Genomic DNA, 19,477 nt, shown 5'->3' on the forward strand with positions numbered 1-19,477 from the left:
CCCGGCCAGCGGGGCGGGGAAGGGGTTAACGGTGGGGGCGGAGGGCCCGGGCCGGCCCGGCTCGGCCCGGCCCGGCCCTGCCCGCCCCTACTTAAGGCGGCGGCGGGCGCGGGGCGGCTCCGGGAGATGGCGGCTCCGCGCCGGCCGAGCGGTGGGGGGCTGCGGCGGGCTCCGCAGGACGGGCGGCTGGAGGAGATCAACAAGGTGGGGCTGGGGTCGGCCCGACCCGACCCTTGCGGGGGCAGCCCCCGGGGGTGGCTCGGAGGGCTCCGAGGGGCGGGGCGGGGGGCGGCTCAGCCGGTTGCCCGGCAGGGCGGGGGGATGCGGCGGGGCCGGCGGGGGGGAGGCGGGAGCCGGCTGGGCAGGTGGAGCCCCCCCTCACCCCCCCGCCTTTGCCGGTGCCCCCCTCGGAGCGAAGCCCGGCTCGGGGGCTCGGCGGGGGTTTGCTCTCCAGCCCCTCTGCCCCTGTGTCGCTCTCGCAGGGGGTCGTCCCCCTCCGCAGCCCGGCGGGCGGCTGTGCCGGGGGATGCTCCGTGTCCCGCTGCCATGGAAGTCCCTTTGGGAACGTGCCCCAGCCAGAATGGGAGCTATTGTTCTCCCGGGGGGCTTCAGCCTCCCCTCCGCCGTCTTGAGCGCTTCCCTTTCCCCTGCCAGGAGCAAGAAGTTGCTGCTGCTCGGAAGAGCTGACTCGAGCCTTTCTAGTTTCTTAATTGCGCTGGGTGCGTGGGGAACCCAGGATGGTTGGATGTCCCACAAGCCTTGGGCAGGGGGAATAGCAGCTCGTGGATTAGTGCAAAGTACGCTGGGCTGCGTGCCCTTCATGCCAGGGTCAGGCAAGGTCCTTTCCCCGGAGCTTCGGGCTTGCCCCGTCCCTTGCTTGGCAGGGCCTGTGGGGCAGCTCCGTTGGCGTCCCTCCCGGCCAAGAGCTGTTCTGAGGGTGAAAAGAAGATTTTAACCTTGAAACAATCAACGGTGGGATTTCTAGAGTCGTTTCTAGCTGGTTTGGGTGGTCAGTTGCTGATGTAGCCAGTGGCATCTTGGTGTTACAGGTGGTGAAATGGAGTTGCTACACAAGATGAAAGCCTGGAAGAGCCGGTGGGCTTGCCTTGCCCTCATGTTAACTGGGCTGTGAAAAGTGCCAATGCATCCCCCCAGGCAGGGCTGAGACAGCGGAGGTGAAGTTTATGTAGGTCACTGGAAAGGGTATTGCATCATTAGAAACCAGAAGGTGCTGTGGAATAAGAGTGGAAAAAGAGGTGCTGCGGCATAAGGTGTAGGATAAGAGCACTTGGCTGAAAAGTGCCTTTGAAGCCTGCTGTTTGAAGGCAGGCATGAGGCACCCTGCGCCCAAGAGGCGCACCCGTGGGTCTAACACATCCCCCATAGCTAAGGTGGTGTTTCCCCTTGGGCTGGGGAAGAAGGGAATGTATTGTACCTATCGCTGCAGTTTCTGCTGCTCCAGAGCTGTCCTCCAGCATCACTCCAGCAGGATGGATATGTGATCCTTCAGCTGGTAGGAGCCATAGGACCGAGTCTGGAAAGCCGTGCTTCCCGGGACACTGCTGATGGGACACTGCTGTGCCCCAGGGCTGGGGGCTTGTCCTCCCACACAGGGGACAGGCTCCTATCTCCCCTAAGCAGCCATCAGTTCTGGCAGGCTTTTTCTCTGGGTGAGGTTTGGATGACAAAAATGAAACAAGCTACATAACTTCCCACTGATGGAGGTGGGAGCTGCTTGTTTGTGTCCTTGCTGTTGGCTCAGTGCTAGGAGAAGGGATTTGAGCAGCTAGAAATCAAGCCGCAGATAGCACAGGTAGCAGCTGCCCACGGATCCTGAGAAGCCATTGCGCTGTAGCGGCTCTGGGCAGCAAACCCCCTGCTGCTGGGCTTTGCCAGCTCTGTGCGGGGGGGGGGGGGGGGGGGGGGGGGGGGGCGGGGAGGGAGTTTGCTGTGAGCGGGTGTGCAGCAAGCAGCTCAGGTCTCCTTGTGACACAAACTGATAGGTAAACCTGGGCTGATAACTGTGGCTGGAGCCAAGGAGGGGGTTTCCTGAGCCTCAGGGCTGCAAACCAGTAAAGGGCTCCTAATAAAACCTATCAGTCCAAATTCCTATCGGGCCTAATCTCATTGTCTCATCCTAACACTTAGCTCCCTCCCACCCTGTTTTCCTGGCTGGTTTTCTACCCCAGAGCTCTTGCTGGGATAAGGGTCTTTGGCAGGCAGCGTCCTGAGTGCACATGTGCTGCTGAAGGACAGCTGAGTCCTAGCATTGAATTCTCTCTTCCAGCCTGAAATGCTCATCTGGGATCCCCTCTTGGCCATTCCCCTCTTCCTGGGGAATGGCAATCACATTGTTCAGCCTCGTGCATCAAGGTGGCAAGTCTAATCCCACACAGATTAATTTCAACCTAGTTTTACCCTCTAATGCGCGGGGCTGTGGGGAAGGAATTCGGCTGCCGAGGAAGCATCCCTCAGCTGCTTCCCAGCCCCAGCAGGCAGGGTGGCTGGCATGGACCACTTCAGCAGCTGCCAGTTGGAGCTACCTTTCTGGGGAGCGAGGAAGGATCTGGCTTTGTTCAGATTGTCTTGCAGGTAGCTGGGACTTGTGTGGCTGTATTTATTGGCTTAGAAAAGTCTCTCTGCCCAAGAAAGGCTGTTTAGGGCAGGAGCTGGGGAGAGGCTGATGCTTATTAAGCAGTTCTTATTATTAGAACATGCCCCTTAAAATGGGAGCTTTAGCAAAAGGCTCTAGGAGGAACTTCAGCCACTTGGGCTGAGCCTGAGTCACTGGCCCTGGGGACTGAATTCCTGTGTACTATTGTGAGTGTTTGCCTTATCGCAGTCACAGCCCGGCTCACTTACAATGTGGAGGGCGGAATGCCTTTGAAATACGCTCTCCTGTTGCTTCCTTTGGTCTGGAGCAGAGCTGTGATTCTGTTGTGCTGTCCAGTTCCCCTCCAGCTAGAATGCAAGGGGACTGGGTCCTAGGTGTGGGCACAGTGTCACGCATCCTGCTCTCGTACCGTGCTGCCAGGGGCTGTTGGATCCCTGGGCACCTGTCCCTCAGCCATAGTGTACGGATGGAGCGTTCCCTTTGGTCTTCACCATTTCCGTGCTGTTTCACTGTATTGCTCTGGGACCAAGCTCTGCTCTCGCATCCCCTGTCCTGCTGGTGGGTGGAAGCTGTCTGCTGCTCCTGCAGAGCAGGAATGAAGCCGTGACCTGGGCGATGCTCTGGCCTTGTTCTGGTTCTCAGTGGTGTTTGGCGAGTTTCTTCTACACAGGCTATTCAGTGGCAATGGCAGTAGGTAACACTACTCCTCTCTGGTGATTTCTGCTGCTGCCTGAGCCCAGGTCTCAAAGCTGAATTGGGCCCTTTGTGTTGGGCAGGCAAATGATACCCCTGGATAGAAATTACTGAGATAAATGAAATTGAGTTGGCGAAGGAGAGCTAAAGAAGGAACTGGGAACATTGCTTTTCACCACAGTTCTCAATTTGAGTTGGTGACCATGGTGATAAGGGAAGTCTGTGTCACGCTGGTTTAGTGGGCATGGTCTCTGGTGTCCCGTCTGGAGTTTGTGAAGTGGGAGGAGGGGATGGTAGTCACTTCTGTCCTAGTGAACTTCTTAAAAAAAACTTAGTTCAGCTGTAGATAAAAGACCTGCCAAAGCAGTGGTTAACTGGCAGTAAAGGTCTGAAGCATTTGGACTCCTGGGGCAGGTTCCCCTGTCCCAGCAAGGAAGAAGGGAGTAACTCCAGGTGTGTGGGCTGGAGGGGTCTGGAGCACATGCTGCAGGGTTAGGGTGGCAGGCAGCGGACAAGGCCTGGGGCTGGCTGTGGCAGCAGGAACCAGGCATTGGTTTGGGGCTGGAGTGCTTCTGGAGCTGGCACAGCAGCCAGGCTGGCACGGCTCATCACTCCTGGGGACAGCTGCTTTCAGTCTTCCTTCTGGAAGAAGTGAGAATGCTCTGGAAGCTGGAGGACATTTGGGTTACTGATGGCTGCGGGGACCTCCTGCAGTTCTGATGACCTAGTGCCTGCAGTTGGGGCTTCTTTGGCATGGGTGGTCTCATTCATCAGAAGTGATGCTGCCCCAGTACTACCAGTGCCAGAGGTCAGAGTCTTTTGGCGACCCCCTCCTGCCTTCCTCATGAGCATGGGGGATAGTGGTGAGGAACACGTGCCCAGAGTAGGGAACAGCCTCAGCCCTCTATCCACTCTAACCCTGGGAGGGGTTTTATCCTGGACAGGCCATGCGTAAGCTGTGCAGATGTTAATGATTTCTACACTGAAGAATGTGGTGTTGTTGCTGAACACAGATCGGTCATTAAGCTGTGCTGGGCTTGCTGGAGCTAGGCGGTGTGGGAGGGTAGAGACAGGAGCAAGACCCTGCTGCTCGCAGCTGTGGGGGGGTGTTGCTGGCAAGGCATAGCAGTAGAGCTGGCTGTGCAAGTTGTGGTCTGTTCTTTTGGGTACGTGAAGGTTTTTGAGGTGGGGCTAGGGACAAGTGACCAGAAGTGACCCAGAATTTCCTCTCCAGCCTGAGCAGGGTAGGGGGAAAAATGGAGAGACAGTCTGAGAGAGCGAGAGCCTATTTCTTACCCCAAAATACCTGTCCTCTCTTGGGTGCATGATGGTCTGTGAACTTCCCTGGTTCTATTTGCTATCCAAGAGTTTGAAACCTGAATTGGAATGCTTTTTGCAAGGACTAGGAGCCCTTGCTGGGAATAGGTGCCCAGTCCATGTGCTGTGCTTGCTAAAGCAGAGATGTGAGGAGCTGAAACCTTGGGTGAGCAAGAAGAGGGGGTTTCATGCTGTTATTCTGAAGGTACGTGGGTTCCAGTCCTCCCTCAAGCTGTTGGTGGGAAACCTGAGACTCCACAGGCATTCCTAGTGCACTGGAATGTTAATGACAAGGTGTGGAGGGATTCAGCCCATTTTCAAGCCTCCTCATGCTGTTGCTCAGATGTGGCACTCTGGGAGCTGCGTAGGTCTTCTGGGTAATGCTGCGTTCGTACGTGCCCTCTAGGGTGTTTGCCCTTGTATCTTTAACCTTGGGGATATTTTTTTCTGTTTTAGGAATTTCTCTGTGACCCAAAGTTCAGTGATGAAGAAGATCTGGAGGAGAAGCTGGCAGTGTTCAAAGGTGAGAACTGGAGGGTTTCCCTGTTCTTTCTGTCTATTTGCTCTGGACAGATTATTCTCCTCAGCACTTGGATTTTACCAGCCTGAGACTGTCAACCAAATACAGGTGACTGAGCTGGGATGGGTGCCTCCCCCTTGCTTGTGGGACTCGCTGAAACTCCCGGGAGAGATGGTTTTCCCACATGAGCTTTTGCACTTCGCCCACTTGCAGGGCAGGGACGTGTCACTCTGTAGATATCCTGCCTGGCGGCTGCTATTACTGCAAAACCTGCTGCGTGGGCAAAATGCTGGGGAGCAGCAAAGGAGGATGGTTTCTGTGCGGTTACCTAGGCAAGCTAGCTGGCATAATGGACGATGTAGTAGTTGGACTTTTTTTTTTTTTTTCAGTGAGTAGGAGAACCTCTTCCCACGGAGCAGAGGTCTCAGCTGCTTCCTGAAGGAGTTGGGGACTTTCCCCAAAAGCTTCTTCAGTCTGTTCTGGTCCTTCCTGAGCCCCTTTGTACCAGAAGCAACAGCAGCAGTGTGTCTCTAGTCCTGGCCAAAGCCTAACTCCACTGGGTCAGCAGATATGGGCTTAGGTTTGGGCCATTTGCTGGGATCAGGGCATAGAGAACAGCTGAAAAACCTGGCGTCCTCTGGAGCTTGTCCCCAAAGTGGTTACAGGACAAGATTTGGCAGGGCTGTTCTGGGTGCATCCACTTTCTCGCCAAGCAGTGGCTGAAGGCAGTTGAGCAAACATGCCTTCTGCGTCACACCACCCTCGGGGTTTGTCCTCAGCCTGGCTCTAACCAAATAACACCTGACCTTGCTTCCATTTCAGGCATTGTCCGCTATTTCCCTTTGGATTTTGGCTTTGCAATCCAGCATGGAAGAAGCTGGCTGGGGTTTTGTGATCCCTTACCCTGCTGGGCACAGAGGATCCTCCTGTGCTCTTGGTTCTTTTTCTGTTTCCTTTTGTGCGGCTTTGGCTTTTGGCTGCAGCCCCGCATTATTTTTCCCATCACAATCGGGGCTCTTCAAACATTGCAACTGTAGGTCACAGGCGCAGAATTCCCTGTAACGAGAGCCTTTGGCATCTCTTCCCACTGCCTCGTGAGTTTGCCTCCGTGGCCTGTCCCGCTCTCCAACGCCTCTTCTGGCTCCCCCAACAATCGGCTCATTGTGTGATGATGGGGGGAGTGTTTCTTTTCTGCCGTCCTTCCCGCTGGCCTCCCCAGCCGGGCCCGGGGAGCCCCTGTCCAGTGTTTGTGTAAATGCATTTGTGAGGGGAGGGACCATGCGTGGTTTTGCCCCGCCAGATCCCTGCAGCTGGGATGGGAGGGAAAGACGAACGCTTGAGCCGAGGCTTAGAGCATGATGATGTAAAGCTGCCTCTGTTCTCTGCGCTTTTGGCTAAGTGTCAGCTGAGAAGAAAAGAAAACATGCTGGGCACAGACATGGCAGAGCAGGGGAGTTTGTGTCCCTGAGCACATGCTGCGGTGCTGACCCCTGCCCAGAGAGGCAGCAGTTCATTTGCACAAGGTGGTTATGGTGGGGCAGAGCACGGGGAGAGCCAGTTCCACATCAAGCAGTGCTTTGGCCCCCTAAGCACGTGTGTGACAGCCCCAATTGCATCTAGGATGGGTTGCTTAATGCTTGAAGGGAGATGTTTATTCCTGCCTGAAGCATGAACAGCTTTGGTTTGTCCTGTAGGTCTGTCCTGGTCAGCTCACAAGAGCGGTAATCCACCAGCTGAGACCCAGGTGAAGGCGTGCCAGGCCATTCCTCTGCCTCCTGCCCCTACCTGCCCATCACTTTGGAGCCTTCCCAGGACCTGTCCTTCTGAAGCAATGTGTGAAATAGCCACTTTTCCCTTTGGCTACTTAAATTAGTGTGCCACTTCATGCTCACCTGCTTACTGGTGTCCTGGAGCAGAAGCAAAAGGTCTTTCCCCTTGGCGGGGAAAGGAGCAGCCTGGGAGATCTCACTTAATTTGAGTCCTCGGAGGCGGTTCAGGGGAGTGAGTGCTAACTGCAGGGCAAGCGGAGATTTCTCCAGTTCTGCGCAGATGGATGGTGGCAGCAGGCACCTTGCTTTTTTCATTTAGCAGAACCGAGGTGATTGGGGGGTGGAGGGGGGGAGAGCACCCTGTGGTGCTAGGAGCTATGTGGTCTGTAAGACAGACAAATCCTTGCCTGAAGAGCTTAAAGGCTAAATGGGGAACAGCTGGTGGGGGAGAGGGGGGGGTAGGAAGCACAGGTGTGCCACTCCAGAGGTCAGAGGCAGCAGAGGACTGAAATCCTGATTTTTCTAACTCAAATCGATGCTCTGTCTGTCACAGCATGTGAGGGTTTTTTCCTGCAAAGATAATCAGACCTTCTTGAGCAGGCTCTGCCTTTCTCTGTAGATGCTGGAGTTGCCCAATTCAGCAATGTTTGACAGCAAGCTGGAAGGACACGCAACCTGCTCTAGCATAACTGTTCCCTAGGCATGTCCTTGGCTTCACCCTCTTGATGTGGCCCTTGAGCATCTCTCCTGGCAGGTGCTGCTCGGGTAGTTCAGTGAGTGTTGGGAGGACTGTAGAGTCTGTCCCTTGCTATTGCAGGCAATGACGTCATTTAATCCCCCTCCCAATCCGATCAAGCTTCATCTTGGGAGCGCTCAGGGTTTTGTTTTCCTTGCTACTCCTTCTGGGATGCTGTTCCAGAGCTTTGTTTTTCTGGCTGGAAACCTTTTAATGTTATTCATGGCTAGCTGATACCTTGTTCTCATGCCAATGTTTTTCTTCAGCTTAAATGAAAAGCAGCTACAATTAAAGAGCACTTAACTTTAGGGCCCTGGAATTGAGAAGAGGGTGCTAAAACCAGATCTTGAGATGGTTTCCCTCTCTGAACTGTTTGTGTTCAGCAGTATATTAATCTTTTCCTCAAACCTTTTGTTTCATTGTTCTCAGCAGACAGTGCTCCAAAGCCCTGCATACCCCCTGCTCTAGCATCCTGCTAACTTACTTCTGTGTCTCTTCCAGAGAAGTACATGGAGTTTGACCTGAACAACCAAGGCGAGATTGGTGAGTGACTCTGAGGGATGCTGGGCTGGAAGAGCACCTGCTGAGGTGGTGTCTGCTGCTGTATCTGCTGCTTCCCTCTGCACTTGTGTTGCTGAGGAGGAAAACCTGCAGGCTTTTCCTGTGTCCAGCCTTGCCCAGACCTTGATTGCCAGCCAGGGGCTTCCTTGGCTCTCCAGCCCCTGCCTCTTGGCTTCCTCAGTCTCCCCTCACCTGCTTCAAGATCTAAGCTCTTCTCAGTCCTCTTCCCCTTCTAAGTTTCTGCTTAGCTCCTCCACTTCTTTCTGCTCTAAATACTTCTTTGGGTTTTTTTCTTCTCCCTTTTGTCCACTGAGGTTTTCTTCTCAATCCTCAGCATCTGGGAATGCTGGGAAGCTGCAGGGCTTGGACAATCGTGGGTTTTGCCTGGCTTGAGGCAGAAGCTGTATAAAACCATGAGCACTTCTTGTGCAGAGAAGCAGTTTGCTTTGCTGGGAGGGGAGTGGGGGAATCGGGGACTTGGGTGTGAGTCTGGCTCAGCTGAGCAACCCTGGTTTGGGCCCAGAAAACACCAGTTACATATAGACCCAGCCTTCTACAGGCTTGGAGCTGCTGCTGAAGTGTAATCATTCGCATGTTGTGCCCTTCCAGGAGCCTGTGCCTCATTCCCCTCCTCCACTAGTCCTCCAGCCGGAGGAGGCCTGCCTCTGGGCTGCTCTGCTTCCCTTCCAGAGGGCAGGGAAGGGGCCACAGGTCTCAGCTGGAAATGGAAGGAAATGGCCTGTGTTGATGGCAGGGGAGCCTGCTCCCCACCGCCTGTTTGTCTCTGCTTTAACCCCGGTGTTATTTCCCTCTTCCCCCAACCTTGTGATTCTTGGCACCACGCTCTGAGCTAGAGAGCTGTGTCCCCACGTGTTCTCTGGAGCACTTGGAGAGTTGTCCTGTGTTCTGGGTGTGTGGTGCTTTTATCTTGAGCTGCACAAATGGGAAGTGAGGCTCCGTACCAGGCGGTACAGCAGCAAGCTGTACAGGAAGGCTTCTCTGGGCTTTCAGCAACAGTTTAATGCTGTCAGCCCCAGGGTCTGCAGGTGAGGTGGGAACTCATGCTGGTGTTCCTGGGGTTGGTCTGTGCTCAGTGTGGTCACCTCTCGACAGCACCGACTGCCTTGCTCTTGCAGATTTGATGTCTGTCAAAAGGATGATGGAGAAGATGGGAGCTCCAAAGACCCACCTAGAACTGAAGAAGATGATCTCTGAGGTGACTGGAGGAGTTAGCGAGACCATCTCATACCAGGATTTTGTCAATGTGATGCTTGGGAAACGCTCTGCTGTGCTTAAACTGTGAGTGTCCCTGGGAGGGAGTGGGGGAGGCATGGGTCCTGAGCTGGTGTGTTGGGGGAGCTGAGAAGCAGGAGCTGTTCTGCCCGGTGGAGATGGAGGTGTGCATGATTGGTGTTTGTGGAGTGGAGACAAACACTTGTGAAGGGGTAGTTTACAGAGAGATGTGGAGGGGTGTATATGCCCATGTCTAGGCTACGCAGTGGTGAACGCTCACAGCAGAGCTGCATGCTGTGCAATATCACCGGCTTCCTCCTCTGTGCTCCATGTGGAGCAATTCTCCTTTCCCAAGGGTGTGCAGGCACTCAGCACCGCAGGACTTCTTCCCCTCCCTTTCCTGTGGCTCCTGCTGGCTTTGGGGACATGGGCTTGCCTTGTGAATGGTGGCAGGACTTGAGTGGTGAATGATGGTCCTGCCAACACCAGCAGTGCTGGCTCTGATTTCCCACAGGATGCTCCCTCCCTGCCTGATTTTTGGAGAGACTGGCAGTAGGTGGAGACAGGACACATGCTTGAAACAGCTGGCTTGTGCTGGGAGTGGTACTGGCTGCCAGCACTAGCCTCCCACGGCCCTCTCTGCCCTCTTGACAGGGCTCTGAAAGTCCTGCTGTAACAAATGGCTTCCAAACACTTGCTTGGCTCCATCTCCGCCCCATTGAAGCTTGGCTTTTTCTTTCATAGCCACAGAGGCTGGCTCTGCTTTTGTGTCTAACCACCGTGAATAGAAGCTGCTCCTCTCCAACCTCCTTACCTTTTTTTTTTTTTTTTTTTTTGAAGGCAGCTTTAGAAACACAGCCAACTTTTAGGGCAGGTTGGGAGGAAGAATCTTGTGCCTGCCTCCCACATGGTCCCTCTAAGTCAGTACGTGCATCCCTGTTCCTCCTTTCTTTCTCCCTAGAAGCAGGCTGAGCCTGCAGCCTGTCCCATATCTTCCATCCTTCCTCCCAACTGCAGTAGCTTTCACAGATGGGTCCCTTCTCTTGCTAACAGATGCCCTATTGTCTGTTGGACTCTTTAAAGCAGGAGCAGAAATGTAAAACTTGTCCCAAGAGCAGTGCAGTCCTTTGATCCAGCGTGGCAGCTGGCATTCCCAGCGTAGCTGCAGTCCTCAGGGAGGAAGACAGTGCTAGTGGTTGTAAAATGCTTGGGATTCTTCTAGCCAGTGCCTTGCTCCTTGCCTCTGGCCTCTTCTCTGGCTATAATTGCTGTTGCTTGCTTGGTGTTGACTTTTGAATGTTCTGCTGTGTGGTTATGTACAAGGTGGGCCAGGGATGGTATTTGCTTTTATGCATCAGGAGCCCTTGGCATGCAGTGTTCCCAGGGGATTTTGGAACTGGCTGTCTAAATAAAACATGCTAATCCTCTGGGGTCTGAGAGAAAAACCAGTAGAGGCTTTGGGAACCCAATCCTGGAAGCTGCTGGAAAAGCAGAGCTGCCTGCCAGGCTGGCAGCACTGCCCTCTGGCTTTCCCTCCTCTCTTAATTATCAGATGCCCTTTGCATAGGAGGCAGATGCTGGTTTTCAGCAGATAATCCCACCCCCAATGATGGGTAAAGATGCACCTCCTTTTTTCATTGGTATTATCTGTTGTGTTTTGCAGGGTCATGATGTTTGAAGGAAAAGCCAATGAAAGCAACCCAAAACCTTCTGGGCCGCCTCCAGAGAGAGACATAGCCAGCCTCCCTTGAAGAGGATGGGCTGAAAAATTCGCACTGTTTGCTTTGCTGGTCTGTAACAGAGGTTACCTGTGCTTTGTTACTCTTCATTGTGGACAGTCCTAGTTTTCAACTAACCTGCCTTAGAGGAACAGCAAGGGAAGCTGGAGACCTCCAGCTCATGTCTTACTGCTGCATCCGTTAGCCAACTTGATTTGTTAGACAGAAGCTGTAGCACCAAGTGTAATGTGAGACAAAAAAAAAAAAATAATCCTGTGATCTTACTCTTTCCTCTGCTTTTTCTGCATTTCTCAGACAAGGAGCTACTTTCCTCCCAGTGTATGGATTCAGAGCTGTGCTTGTCGTGACAGGTTCCTAAAGGGCCTTGCTGCCAGACATTGAGCATTTATCTGGCAAAGCCCCTGACAGCAGCTTTGGGTGCAAAGAAATAAGTGCCTTCTCTGCTCCATCCTACGCTTCCTGACTTTGGACTAGTTCTTCCCTTCCTGACCTCACCAAAACAAGTCAGGTTCCCACCTCTGTGGCCTAGGTGTGTGCTGGGTGAACGTGGGAAGGCGCAGAGGTCTGCTTTGCAGGGTCTTTAGCTTGGAGGTGGGCTTGGCTGCCTGCAGGGACAGCTGCTGCCCACTCCATGGGCTCATCCTGCAGTCAGGTCTCAGTGGGTCCAACACCAGCCACTGTGAGCGAGAATGATTAAAGCTAGCTTAGGGGCCCCCTTCTTGATAAGCGTCTACTTGGATCTCATCAGGAGCGTCACCTCTGAATGGGTGGCTCAGTTGTGCCCATCGAGTGCAGGAACAAGCCTGCTGTTACGCCTTTGCAGCCCCTCAGGAAGGCCTAGGAGAAATGAAACCTTCAGGTGAAAGAAGCTGGGTGACTAAACAGTGAGCCCTGCCAGACCAGTTGCAGACAAGGATCTGTCCTCATGTGGCTGCTTTGTCCCTCTGATTTTTGCAGACCTCCGTGTGTGTTTCAGCTTGGTCCCTGGGGACTGTCAGGCACGCTTTCCTCATGGACAAGCCCTCAAGTCTGCAAAATAAGAATGGCTGTAAGTGTGGAGTATGAGCTGGGATCCAGACGCAGCTGGGACTCTGCTGTCCACGTTCTGGTTACTGTGGTGATTCTTGCTCCATATACAATTTCTGGAATCCAGATGTTGCTCTCTGACCTTTCCGTACTCTTTTCTTAAATGTTCTTGGCAGCTTTTAACTTTTTTAAATCATGGTTTAATAAATACATTTTTAAAGGAAATACAGATGATTAACTTTACTAGGCTGATTATTCCTGCCAAAGGCTGCATTTTTAAATAAAAAAAGAAAATCTCACTACTGTTTGCATGAAAACCAAAACTGTAATGGAGAGAAAAATTATGAGCAAAAGCAGCACCAGTCTACTTTAAGGACTGAAAATAAATCTTTTGAAGCTACACTGTGTGTCAGTGTATTTAGTTTAGCTCCCCTAAAGCTTGGTCCATATGATTGGTTGCAGATAAAGTGAGCTGGTTTCAAAGTCTGTTAATATAAACCCTTAACTAGATCCTAGATATAAGTTTGGACTGTCTTGATCTGATCTTTATCTGTAATAACTGGCTGAGTGCCATGGAGTTGGTGTTATAAAATGCAAATGAGAGGCCGCCTCCTGAAACCTTGTTTTCTTTTTCTTTTTGATTTGCTTAAAGCAAGCAGGTGGTGGTGCTTGTTTTAAGGAGTAACTTCTTTATCAAGAGCACACACTTGTAATGCTTCTTTCAAAAGAGTATATTTTTTTTTCCATCCTCTGCTCTTGAAGCAATTGCCTGAGGTTCTTGTCTGATGTGAGTTATCAAAATAGAGACCAGGCTTCCTGGGGGAATGACTGGGTATGCTTTTTCCTGTGTATTCCTCAAAAGGACAGAATTGCCCTTAGATCACAGCCCTATGTCTGCTTGCTGCTGCCTGTTAGCCGCTGGGAATGCACCTGCTTTTCTGGGCTACATGTATTTAGGCTGTTCAGTTAGAAAATAAAGGGAGCATATTACACAAGGGAAATTTGGATGTGGTTTGCCACAGTTCAGAGCACTGCCCAAAGCCATCGCTGCTTTTGTCTTGGTGGAAATCATTGTCCTTCTGGTCCTGGAAAAAAAGAGAATCACAATCTGCTAGAGTTGGAAACAGCCTTTCTCAGCGCGTCCTTGCCCCTGCAGGGCTAAGTGCTAAGGTGATGCACTCCCCTGTGCTGGCACTCCGAGTGGGGACTGAACCCCCCTGATCTGAGGCAGGAGGGAGCAAGGAACTTGAGTCCTGCTGTAACCAAAAAAGCACACACTGCTCTGGTGGGGCCCTGGAGCTCGATAAGGCTGTTCCTGCTCACGGAGCTTCCATGTTTCCAGCTCAACCATACATAACTTGAAGGGACCAACCCCAAGCACTGGACCATGCACTGCCACTGCAGCCCATGCTGAGGGTGTAGGACTGGCTTAGAGCTGTGGCAATACGGGGCCTCTGCTGTGGAAAACGCACCGAAGCCCCTTGCCAGGGGCTGGTGGGCAAGGTGGAGCAGGTGCCTGCTAGCCCTCACCATCGCGCAGCTGGGACAGCACCAGCTGCCAGGCCCAGCCCCTCATGCCAGCCTCAGCTCAGCCCCAGCGGGTCTGTCCCCTCAGGGCCTCCGGGGACAGCCCCATCGGCTGGATCTCCTCAGGGAGAAGGGCCGGTGGGCGCTGCCTGCAGCACCCACCGCGAGCGGGTCAGGCCCCGCCTCAGAACATTAGGAAAAAAGGGTTTATTAAGCACAGCTGCTTGCTCGGCCTCGCCGTGCGGGTAGGCTCCCCGCCGTGCGGAGCTGCCGCTGATCCTCCCACCGCTCAGCTGGCGGGAGCCGAGCGCCTCAGACAGCTGCGACGAGGAGACGCCGCTGGAGGACTCCCTCGCCTCAGGCCGCCGCGGAGCATCGAGATCGGTGGCTAGAGCGGCCCCACCGGAAGCGGAAGTGAGCGCACTGGCGGCGCGCGGGGGTTTCCCGGCGGTGCGCAGGGCGAGAGGGGGACCGCGGGCCTCGGGGCTGCTGGCGCCGCCATGGGGGACGATATGGACGTGATCCCGGAGCGGGAGATGAAGGTGAGGGGCAGCCCGCGGTGGTGAGGGGTTTGCTGGGGTGGTGGGAGAGTTGACAGGCGGTTTGGCTCGGGCCGAGGGGTTGACAAGCCATGGTGGGGGGGTCTGCTCGGCCCATGAGAGAAACTGGGCTCGAGGAGGGCTTGGCCCGGGCCGTGGGAGGGACTTGGCTTGGGCCGTGGGGCTGACGGGCCGTTAGGGGTGGTGGTGGTGGCTCGGGTCACGGCGGGGGCCTTTTGGAGGATCTTTGCGGTGTTTGTGAAGCGCTCGAGGACTTTTCAGCACAGCCTGGTACACGCCTGTGGAGTGGAAGAAGGAGAGGCTGGCATGGCCTGTGATGCAGGGGGTCTTGGTAACGCCTGGGGGAGAAGATGCAGAATGTGAGAGCTGGAGGAAACTTATTTTGGGAGAGGAGTGGCCTGTTTCCCAGTCCTCCTGTCAGCATGACTTGTGCTGGTTATCTCCTGCTTTTGTGAATAGTATGTGTGGTTGTCCGCCATGAGGACAGTGTAAACTGGAGTCTTCCTGTGTGGTGCCATTCTAGCTGATTGCTCTGTCTCCCAGAGTGTTACTGTGAGGCCATGTAAGCAGATATAGGGGGGGATAGATTCCTGAAGCCCATGCAGGTCTTTATGCAGCTGCCTTCTGTTCAGACACCTTCAAAAACAAGGGAGTTGGGCTGGTTTTTTTGCAGAAGTTTCTTGAGTTCCAGCAGCCTCCTCAGGTTGCAGGAAGGTACTTAGTGTTTTGGCAGTAATTTGGAAATAAAACTCGGGTGCTTGATTTGAGTTATAGATATTAGATCCAGTGCTCCATTTAACAACTGGTACCATGGGAAGAGAGATTCATTCCCAAGGGGAACCTCAGGTTTTGCATTGGTAATAGTGCAACTGCTCTTTCTTAATTCAGTTTGTGTTTTTAGAGGTTTTTATCTCTCGCTCTGCTTTTCTTTTCCTCCTTTTACAAAAGGACAATGTAAATTATGAGAGAAATGAATGCAAAAAATAGGTCTGATTATACAAAGTAATTACTGGGGGTGGATGGAAGGAATAACTATATCCATTCTGTGTGTCATAAATTACAGTAGCAAACAAAGATACATGTAAACAGATGCATGCTTTGCAGCGACCTTTTGTTTAATTGTGTTGTATCTCTGCTTTGTTCCCTTCTCTTTCTCCCCCCTGCCCCTGTATCCTTTGGGTAGTTCTATTATGTTTCTAAGAAGGTTAGATGTCCTGGACAGATTCAGCTCCTATAGGCTTTATGAACACAGGCATTGGGTAGAAGAGAGATTCAGCCAATGGAAAAAATGTAGTGTGATCTCAGTCTTTCTTAGATGACATAGAAAATGCGATGGGATGGCCCATGACACTGTGGGTGTGGATTCTGCCTTGGCAGGTGTTTTGTAGCTCTCGTGGAGAGGCTTTTCAATGTACTGTCTTAGAGAAACTGAAGTAAACTGTTCCTCTTTACCAGCATATGTACACTTATTTTCCGAATCTCTTACAACAGGATTTTCAGTTCAGAGCACTGAAGAAGGTCCGCATTTTTGATGCTCCTGGTGATCTTCCTAAAGAGCGCTCCAGTCTCCTTGCAGTGTCTAACAAATATGGGCTGGTCTTTGCTGGTGGAGGAACCAGCCTGCAGATATTTCACACTAGAAATCTTCTCATGCAAAACCAGCTGGGAGAAGATCCCAATAAAATTGGTAAGGCACACTTATATTGCACGGTCTTTGCAGAGACAGCTTTGTATGGGTTTTTATGATATGGAGCTCTTGATTTCTGATATAGTCCTTGTACACTTTTGTGCATTTGAAATTACCATGTTTTCTTGTGTGAGAACGCAGGAACAATATTTGCTGTACCTCTAGCTGAAATGAAGTACAGTTGTTGAGAGCACATCGCCAGGATGCTCTGTGCTAGCTCCTCTTTGAGCACCATTCAGGTTTGGTCACCTGTGTTCAGTGCCATACCGTGAGGTTGACTTTTCCTGCCTGAGAACGTACCCCTTTCCTTGCAGCCACATGCTGTCTTGGTAGTTACTCCTTGAACCTGTGCATGCATCAGGGATGTGTGTGAGAGGAGGGATGGAGTTCTCGTACTGTGTTATCCACTCTGACTAAACGACTTTTGTGCAACAGAGGAACCAATCACAGTTCTACTACATGCAAAATACACCTTAGTGCAAAATGGTTTTCATTCTGCAGTTGTCCTTAGTAACTGTACCACTTGAAGTATTAATGTGCATATATAAGTAAAACAAAATCTGTCCACTTATTTTTCCTCCAGTTTACTGAGGAAGGAAAGTGGAATTTTCTTAGGAAGTTTGGCAACTCTTAGAATCGTACTGATAGAGATGAAGGGATTTGTTTTCACTCAGTTTTTCTACATGTTAGCTTTGGCAGCTGTGTTTAATAGGACTGGTGTTTTTTGCATAAACTCGTTCTAATGATACTCTTTTACAAGAGCAAATCTTGCTATTTAGATTTGTCCCCTTCATTCTGTCTTCCTTTCCTTTTGTGTTCTAAGTGGAGAATGTTCAGAGTACCTTGGTTCCCATGAAGTTTCCTGTGCAGCACCTGGCTCTCAGCTGTGATAATCTCACACTGTCTGTCTGTATGATGTCCAGTGAGATTGGTTCCTTCATTGGTTTTTTTGATGTCCGCACATTCTTAAATCAGGTAAGGCATATGCAAAGTAGGTTTGTTTCTTGGTTGTGTGAGGGTTTTTTTCAGAATACAGTGGGAGGAGAGGCATAACTTGGGTGGGGTTTTCTGTCTCTCTGTGGAGCATGCCTTGTAATAAGAACTCAAACTTACTTCTTAATTTTATCAGTCATTGATTTATAGGAAGGTCAAAACTGTTTTGAATTATGATTTTGGGACAGCTTGATTTTGAGCGTTGATTATCTCATGTATTTGTCTTTCTAAAAGGCAAAACAGCAGAAACGTGCATTTGCTTATCACAAACTGGCCAAGGACTCAGGAACTGCAGCAGTGGTCAATGACCTGAAGTGGAACCCTGCTAGTCCTGCCATGGTGGCAGTCTGCCTGTCCGATGGCAGCATCTCTGTCCTGCAGGTCACAGACTCTGTGAAAGTGTACGCCACGCTGCCTTCCTCTGTAGCTGTTACATCTGGTGAGTGGCAACCTCAGACAGCATGCAGAATGCTGGACACTGAGGAGCAGAAGCAGACTGATAGATGTAAAAAAATACTGGTTGCGTGTCTCGGGAGGAGGTTTCATAAAAAAAGTCTTCACAGAAAGGAAGGATTTAAACTCCCTGAGACTTAGAAAATGTGTTGCAATGTAACTACTCTTTCCCAGCTGATTGGAGGAGCTGCATCTTGTGAATTAGTAAAGTGTGCCCGCCTGTTGTTTGTGCTGTCTCAGGCTCTACTGTAATTTCCAAGGAAGCATGCAAATAAGAGTCCTCATCTGTTGGGTCTTGCTTTGTCTGTGACTGGATGTCTCCCTGTTTGTTTAATTCAAATTAATGATTTTTTGCAGGGGAAAAAGCCTGTGGTTTTAACTTACTGGTCCTGCTTTTGTGGGGCCTTGTAACTCTCCTGTTCCTTAGTGCTAATGAAATTCTCTTTGCTTAGTGTGTTGGAGCCCGAAGGGAAAACAACTGGCTGTAGGGAGGCAAAACGGCACCGTGGTGCAGTATCTGCCCGTAAGTATTGTTGGTGTAAGGCATTATGTCTGTTCAGTAGTTTGCAATATGCTCTATTTTCTTTGCATTACAAGCTACAGAATTTGGTCAGGTGACACATGGTGTGAGCCATGTGAAGATGCCCAGGTGCTTCAGTAATTAATTAATGTCTTACACCAGTGTTGGGTTTAGTTTAAGGTTTGCAGCTGCCACTTAAAAGTCATGGTTTGAGTGGCATATGGTGAGTTTTAAAGAGTGAGTTGCTCTAAACCAGTTCTCTGGGCTTTCTGCAAAATTTGCAGTTGACTTTGTTTATTGCCTTTTACTTTGTATTTAAGAGTAGTTTTATTTGCAGAATCTTCAGGAGAAGAAAGTAATCCCTTGTCCTCCCTTTTATGACTCGGACAATCCTGTTAAAGGTACATCTTTTTATTTTTTTTAAACTTGTTTTCTCTTGTGAAATACTTTTACTCATTCCTCCCCATGTTTTCCTAGTTATAGCTGCTGTATACTGAACTGGTTACATAATTACAATGCGATTTTTTTATTATTTTTTTAATAATTTGAAAAAAATAATTCTGTCCTTTATCTCGGTTGCATAGAAAAATTACCAGTCGGCCAGAGTCTTTGTCTATTTCTAGAATGTTTTAAGTATTCATTTTAAAAGCTATTTTTTGCTCACTGGTGTGATAGGCGGTACTGCCACAAGTAATCTCCCTTTAGCAAGAAGATTTTTGGATATATATATTTCGAGTGAGCTTCATCTCATCACTTTGACTCTTCAATAAAATGTCAAAGCAGTAGAATTAGAAAAGCAGAAACACTTCATCTGGATATGCCAAAACATCATCCATGCTTGGAAACACTGACTGTCTTGCCTGTGATACTGTCAAACAAATCAAATACATTCTTTTGGTTTGTGTTTGAAATTTCTGGGATCGCATAGTTTTTCTCCCTAATAATTGATAATTCTGCAGACAAATCATTGAAATCCTTTGTCTTGGTAGTTTAGAAGTTAGCGGTTCCTTTGTTTGTTTTGTCATTTACTTCTGTCTGCTGTGCAGTTAAGATACAAGTAAGTAAAAGTTTGAAGTGTTTCTGGCTGAAGCATTTGCTTCCTTCTCTTTCAGTTCTGGATGTACTGTGGATTGGCGCATATGTCTTTACTATTGTATACGCGGCAGCGGATGGGACACTGGAAACTCCTCCAGAAGTGGTCGTAGCCATATTGCCTGTAAGTGCCAGCAAGTCACAATGACGGAAGTGTTTGTTGCTTGTTCTTGACTTGTTCATTATAACAGCAAGTTGCTTTCATTATTCACATCGGCATCATGTGGAATTCGAGTTTGGTACTACTGTAAATTGTGTTTTGGGGGTAGTGGGGATTGAGTGGAGGAAGTAGTAGCCACTTGAAAACCGATCAGTAACCTGCTGTCTGCTAAGATCAAATTATGGCATGAAGGCTTCTGGCATCTGAAGTAAGCACTTGGGAAGAAAACCTTACTGATGTAGATTCCGATATGTTTTTTGTGTGCATGCATATGTGC

At 50.8% G+C, this 19,477-nt stretch overlaps 2 protein-coding genes across 4 annotated transcripts in view; both read left to right on the forward strand.

Annotated features, from left to right (window-relative positions):
- Positions 1–48: 48 nt before the first annotated feature.
- Positions 49–12,610, forward strand: AIF1L (allograft inflammatory factor 1 like). Of its 2 annotated transcripts, XM_056352308.1 has the most exons (6): positions 49–204; positions 5,081–5,147; positions 8,151–8,192; positions 9,347–9,509; positions 11,107–11,233; positions 12,140–12,610. In XM_056352308.1, the coding sequence occupies exons 1-5, from the start codon at positions 127–129 to the stop codon at positions 11,192–11,194; spliced, it is 438 nt and encodes a 145-aa protein (XP_056208283.1). In that variant the 5' UTR covers positions 49–126; the 3' UTR covers positions 11,195–11,233; positions 12,140–12,610. The 2 variants fall into 2 exon arrangements, with proteins under 2 accessions (XP_056208283.1, XP_056208281.1); XM_056352306.1 differs by having other exon boundaries at positions 11,107–12,610.
- Positions 12,611–14,159: 1,549 nt separating this feature from the next.
- Positions 14,160–19,477, forward strand: part of NUP214 (nucleoporin 214) — a 45,108-nt gene continuing 39,790 nt past the window's right edge. For both annotated transcript variants that reach the window (XM_056351742.1, XM_056351743.1), the window contains exons 1-7: positions 14,160–14,277; positions 15,787–15,982; positions 16,806–16,957; positions 17,210–17,414; positions 17,881–17,951; positions 18,286–18,349; positions 19,061–19,164. In XM_056351742.1, the coding sequence (XP_056207717.1) occupies positions 14,236–14,277; positions 15,787–15,982; positions 16,806–16,957; positions 17,210–17,414; positions 17,881–17,951; positions 18,286–18,349; positions 19,061–19,164 (834 nt within the window). In that variant the 5' untranslated portion in view covers positions 14,160–14,235. The remainder of the gene's footprint in view (positions 14,278–15,786; positions 15,983–16,805; positions 16,958–17,209; positions 17,415–17,880; positions 17,952–18,285; positions 18,350–19,060; positions 19,165–19,477) is intronic.

The sequence above is a fragment of the Falco biarmicus genome, chromosome 9 (assembly GCF_023638135.1).
Source record: "Falco biarmicus isolate bFalBia1 chromosome 9, bFalBia1.pri, whole genome shotgun sequence".
Classification (NCBI taxonomy): Eukaryota; Metazoa; Chordata; class Aves; order Falconiformes; family Falconidae; genus Falco; species Falco biarmicus.

Excerpts from the sequence above, each read along its gene's own strand:
- AIF1L (XM_056352306.1), top strand. The coding sequence starts at position 127 with ATGGCGGCTCCGCGCCGGCCGAGCGGTGGGGGGCTGCGGCGGGCTCCG. Across the intron at positions 205-5,080 it reads GGCTGGAGGAGATCAACAAG|GAATTTCTCTGTGACCCAAA; the intron begins GTGGGGCTGGGG and ends TTTCTGTTTTAG. Across the intron at positions 5,148-8,150 it reads GAAGCTGGCAGTGTTCAAAG|AGAAGTACATGGAGTTTGAC; the intron begins GTGAGAACTGGA and ends TGTCTCTTCCAG.